Source organism: Alexandromys fortis, unplaced genomic scaffold (genome assembly GCF_014885135.2).
Source record: "Alexandromys fortis isolate MF-2015 unplaced genomic scaffold, M_Fortis_MF-2015_v1.1 scaffold_2257, whole genome shotgun sequence".
Lineage (NCBI taxonomy): Eukaryota > Metazoa > Chordata > Mammalia > Rodentia > Cricetidae > Alexandromys > Alexandromys fortis.
In genome coordinates, this window is record NW_026070119.1 from 1 (window position 1) to 5023 (window position 5023).

Sequence of the window (5023 nt, forward strand, 5' to 3'; positions counted from 1 at the left end):
GTGCTCTCCCAACCTGGTAGGTGAGCTCCTTGATGCGCCGCTCGCTCTTCCTCATGCCCTTCACCGACTCTGCATTGCGCTTCTGCTCAGCCTCCAGTTCGTTCTCCAGCTCCCGGACCCGGGCCTCCAGCTTCTGCAGCTGCTTCTTGCCACCCTTGAGAGCGATCTGCTCGGCTTCGTCCAGCCGGTGCTGCAGGTCCTTGATGGTCTGCTCCATGTTCTTCTTCATGCGCTCCAGGTGGGCGCTGGTGTCCTGCTCCTTCTTCAGCTCCTCCGCCATCATGGCGGCCTGTGCACGGGAGAAGGGACACGTGGTCTGTTCTGGTCCTCATGGGCTCACTGAGCAGGCTGGGGAGATGCTGGCCTGGGGTGGGTAGGCAGGGCAGAGGACTCACGTCTGTGATGGCCTTCTTGGCCTTCTCCTCTGCGTTCCTACACTCCTGCACTGCCTCTTCCACCTCAGTCTGGAGCTGGGACAGGTCTGACTCCATCTTCTTCTTCTGGTTGATGAGGCTGGTGTTCTAGATATGAATAGAGAAAGATCAGATACACACGTTATTGCTTGGTTTTATATTTTTTTCAGAGAAAACTAGGTGTCATTCATTGGAAGAAGAAGGGGAGGAGGAGAAGGCCACAGCAATAGTAGCCGTCCGTCTAAGGCTGGGGAGATGGCTCAGTCAGTGAAGTACCTGCCACACAGACATGACCTACGTTCAGATCCCAGAAGCCATGTGAAAGCTGATGTGGCAGCGGCGCACATCTGTAAACACAGCGGTGCACATCTGTAAACACAGTGGCGCCCATCTGGAAATGCAGCGGCGCACATCTGTAAACCCAGTGCTGGGAGGTTAGAGGCAGATGACGCTCATCAACTGGTCCAGCCAGTTGGTGAGCTCCACACTCAGGTCTCTCTTCTCTCAAGAGAGAAGAAGAAGATGCCCAGGGTTAACCTTTGACCTCTATACACATGCACACTGATATGCACATATGCTGTGCACATACATGTACATATACAAATAAAAGTCAAACAAGCTTAGCTTTCAGGATATTCCTTACTTTCCCTACCTCATGAGAATGAATATGGTCCAGGAAATTACTCAGCTCTGAAGAAAGGCTCCAGACTCCAAGGTCTGGAGTTTCACCCTTGAGCGCTTTAGTAATACATGTTTGTATATGGAACAACGTAGTGCTCCAGGAGAAATGGAAAGATTTTAAGGAACAATAACTAGAAATGATTATAATTAGAGGAATGTGTACTTGACTAAAGGAGAGGGTACAGTCAGGGGATGGTGTCACTTACACACGTGCTAAATTATGGAACAAAATCACACAAAGCACCGCAATAGTGTGGCACACTCGTTCTGAGTAGAGCCGGATATAGTGGGGGTTTATAAAGCGGGGTCCTCTGCACAATTTGCCTGGCAAGGAGATGTAGTCACGGTTCTCAAAAATGTTTTTTAAAGTCCCGGTGTGTGTGTGTGTTTGTGTGTGTGTGTGTGCACATGTGAGTCCAGGTGCCCACAGAGGCCAAAATATCAGATCTTCTGGGGTCAGAGTTATAGGACATTGTGGGACACAATGTGGGACTTGGATGTTGGGGACCAAATTTAGGTCTTGCAAAAGAGCAGTAAACACACTTAACTGCTGAGCCATCTCTCCAGCCCCAGTTATATCTTCTCCCAAGCTCCTATCTTCACAAATCAAGCTGGAGGCTGCCCTCTAGGTCAAGACTATCAGATGACAAAACGGAATCATAGTCCCCAGATTTGTGACTTGGTCATGACATACTTAGCTTCTGAGTCTCTTGCTCTTTCTCAAGATAACAGTTCTCCCAGCTGCTACCAACAGATGAGAGTGGACCCAAGAAGTAAGATACTTTGCAATCCTGCTTACTTGTTCTAAAATTATCCTGAGTTCTGACACTCAGTGGGTTACTGCACAGGGACCTAACTTAGTCCTTCCCCTGCTCCTTCCCCTGTCACCGCCGAGCTCAGGAATGCACAGGGCACCTCCTCACCTGGGAGTGCAGCAACTGCACCCGCTCGCTGGTCTCAATCAGCTCCTGCTCCGCCAGCTTCCGAGACCGCTCTGTCTGCTCCACCACAGCCCGCAACTCCTCCAGCTCGGCCTGCAGCAGGTTGTTGCGCCGCTCCACGATGGCAATGTTCTCCTTCAGGTCGTCGTTGGCATGGACGGCATCGTCCAGCTGGAGCTGGGTGTCCTATGGGGAAAGCGTGATGGGAAAGGGCATAGATCGTATGCCATCCAAACCTCTCATTTTGGGTCTGGCACACCTCACCCCATCCCTTCCGACAGCCTCTTGTCAACAGGAAGGTAAGCACCTATCTCATTGTTTATTCTCTAGTGCTGAGGCTCTGCTCCAGGAGGTAGGTGGCTCCTACCTTCTCATATTTGTTAACCCAGTTACTCCCTGTCCTTTACTACCTCCCATTCAAGTGTTAACCAGGCCCAGCCCTGCTTAGCTTCCAAGATCGGACAAGATTGGGATAAAATGTTTTGGTTGTAGACCTTTTAGCATCTTTCTGGGCACTACACACACTCTGACTCGCTACCTTCTGAGAGCCCTGGCTCCTGTTACCTTCAAGTGGGCCTGGGCATTCTTCAGGTGCTTCTGGGACTCTGAGGCTATTCTATTAGCCTGGCTGAGCTGGATCTCCATCTCATTGAGGTCGCCCTCCATCTTCTTCTTCACCCGCAGGGCCTCGTTGCGGCTGCGCGTCTCTGCATCCAGGGAGGTCTGCAGGGAGTCCACCACCCGCAGGTGGTTGCGCTTGGCCTGCTCCATCTCCTCATCCTTCTCTGCCAGTTTCCGTTCGATCTCTGCCTTGATCTGGTTGAACTCAAGCTGGGCGCGGAGGATCTTGCCCTCCTCGTGCTCCAGGGAGGCCTGGAAAGGGAAGAGGAGTCGAAGATGGGTAATCAGGGCTGAATTAGGTTGGGTATTGGGGATGAGAGGATGACAGACTTTAACCAGGACTGCAACCAAGAAAGGAGCTGTGGTGATAGACCCTGTACCCACACTGCAGTGGGAGAGGAAATGCTGGACCCCTAGAGCCTCCTAACTCCTGGACCATCCTCCGAAAAGAAAAGAATCTGACTTCTCAGTCACCAGACCTTTGGGACTAACATAGCAGGAGTCCTGACCCGCCAAAATAAAATCATAGAAAAGGTTGAAGTTTCCATAGCCCTGTGGCTTCGTAGAAAAGCACAGTTGCAATGGCTAATATATAACAAATCCTTGACTGTGTTATCTTGCTCCATCTTCATAATAATCATACACAGTCTTATGAGGTGTATATATTAGTTCCACCTTACCAATGAGGACAGCAAGGCACCCAGATGGTCTCATGCCAGGGTTCAAACCCAGGTCATTTGGCTCTGGGGCCTGAGTTCCTCCCCAGCTGTTTGAGCTGTCATTATGATGGCCAGATTCCAACTGGGAAGCAAACCTTCTGCCCTAAAAGCAGACCATGGCATTGTCCAGGGTGAAGACCTTAGCTTTGGAGGCAGTAAATGATTACTGGGTACATGATCTTCTACCAAGAACGGGAGCCAAGAGACTTTTGCCTTTGGATCAGGGTGACTCCTGTAAGGTAGGACACAATGGGACAGACTGGAGGGTGCAGAGAGAGGCAGCCCTTTACCTCAGCCTCCTCCAGGGCCGACTGCAGCTCCATCTTCTCCACCTCCAGCTGCTTGCGGACTTTCTCCAGCTCATGCACATTTTTCCCCCCTTCTCCCAGCTGCTCAGTCAGGTCTGAGATCTCCTCTGAGGATCAGAGGACCAGAAAGATCAATATTGGGGGTCTGTGCGATCACACTTGGTCCTCCCCTGCCCTTGTGGCCCTTCCCGCCCCTCGGCCACACACCCTGGAGGTTCTTGTTCTCCCTCTTGAAGGTCTCCAGGTGCTCCAGGGACTCCTCGTAGGCATTCTTGAGTTTGAACAGCTCTGTGCTCAGGGAGCGCGCCTCCTTCTGGGACGACTCCAGCTCTGACTGGGACTCCTCATACTTCTGCTTCCACTCTGCCAGGATCTGCAGGGCAGGGGCAAGCTGTCCAGAGCTGCCCCAGGCCCCTCCCCTGCCTCCAAGGAGAATGCTCTGGCCTTGAGCTGGCACTGCCCCCACCAGCCCCGCGCACATGCACGCTGCGCTGCCCGCAGCCCCGCCGTGAGCCTACCTTGTCGAAGTTCCTCTGCTTCTTGTCCAGGGCTGCGGCGGCGGCATTGGAGCGTTCCACATCCACCATCAGGTCCTCGATCTCATTCTGCAGCCTGTGCTTGGTCTTCTCCAGGGAGGAGCACTTGGCGTTGACGGCCTCCACTGCCTCCTCTGCGTCCTGAAGCCTCTGGGCCAGCTTCTTCCTGTCCAGGGGAATGTATGTGACTGTACTTGGGGCATCAAGGCCTTGACATGATCCTCTTCTTCCCAGTGTTGATGAGAAAAACCCAGTTTCTCCCCAGTGATCCCTGAGGTCCTCGAACCCCAGTCTAGAGGAGGTGAGACTGTTGGTGCCTAGGACAGAGTCTTCTAGCATAGGCTGCTCAGCCCTTCTCCCCCGCCACAGCCATCTGGGTGGCAGTGCCCCCCTCCAGGTTGAGTCCCCCCCCAGGCTGAATGGCGATCGCTCCTCTGACCAACAAGCTTTTTGCTCGTCTTATACGTGAGTGTCAGGTATAACCCGGGCCAAAAGCTCACCCGTCAAAGGAAATACATCAGGGCCGGCCAGCCGGATGTTCCGGTGTGCAGGAGTCAGGCTTCTCTCAGATGCCTCTCTTGTTTACCCGTCCTCCCCACTCCTCTATCCTGTGCCTACTCTGCCTGTCTTCACAGCAGATGCCCCGCCCCTTTCTCTTTGCAAATGCAGGTGGTACCCACAGAGGACTCACTTGGCTTCCTCCAGCTCCTCCGTCCTCTGGATGGCGTCCGTCTCATACTTGGTCCTCCACTGGGCCACCTCTGAGTTGGCCTTGGACAGGACACGCTGTAGCTCAGCCTTGGC

General features: G+C 53.2%; 1 protein-coding gene across 1 annotated transcript; it reads right to left on the bottom strand.

Annotated features, from left to right (window-relative positions):
* Positions 1 to 13: 13 nt before the first annotated feature.
* On the bottom strand, positions 14 to 5017 carry LOC126496267 (myosin-6-like; the record flags this gene model as incomplete). The annotated part of the gene is made up of 8 exons (XM_050133796.1): positions 4911 to 5017; positions 4202 to 4385; positions 3891 to 4056; positions 3666 to 3790; positions 2600 to 2908; positions 2018 to 2221; positions 396 to 521; positions 14 to 289 (listed from the first exon to the last, which is right to left on the bottom strand). Coding segments are annotated over exons 2-8 (1275 nt in total), but the record flags the coding sequence as incomplete, so codon positions are not given.
* Positions 5018 to 5023: the final 6 nt, after the last annotated feature.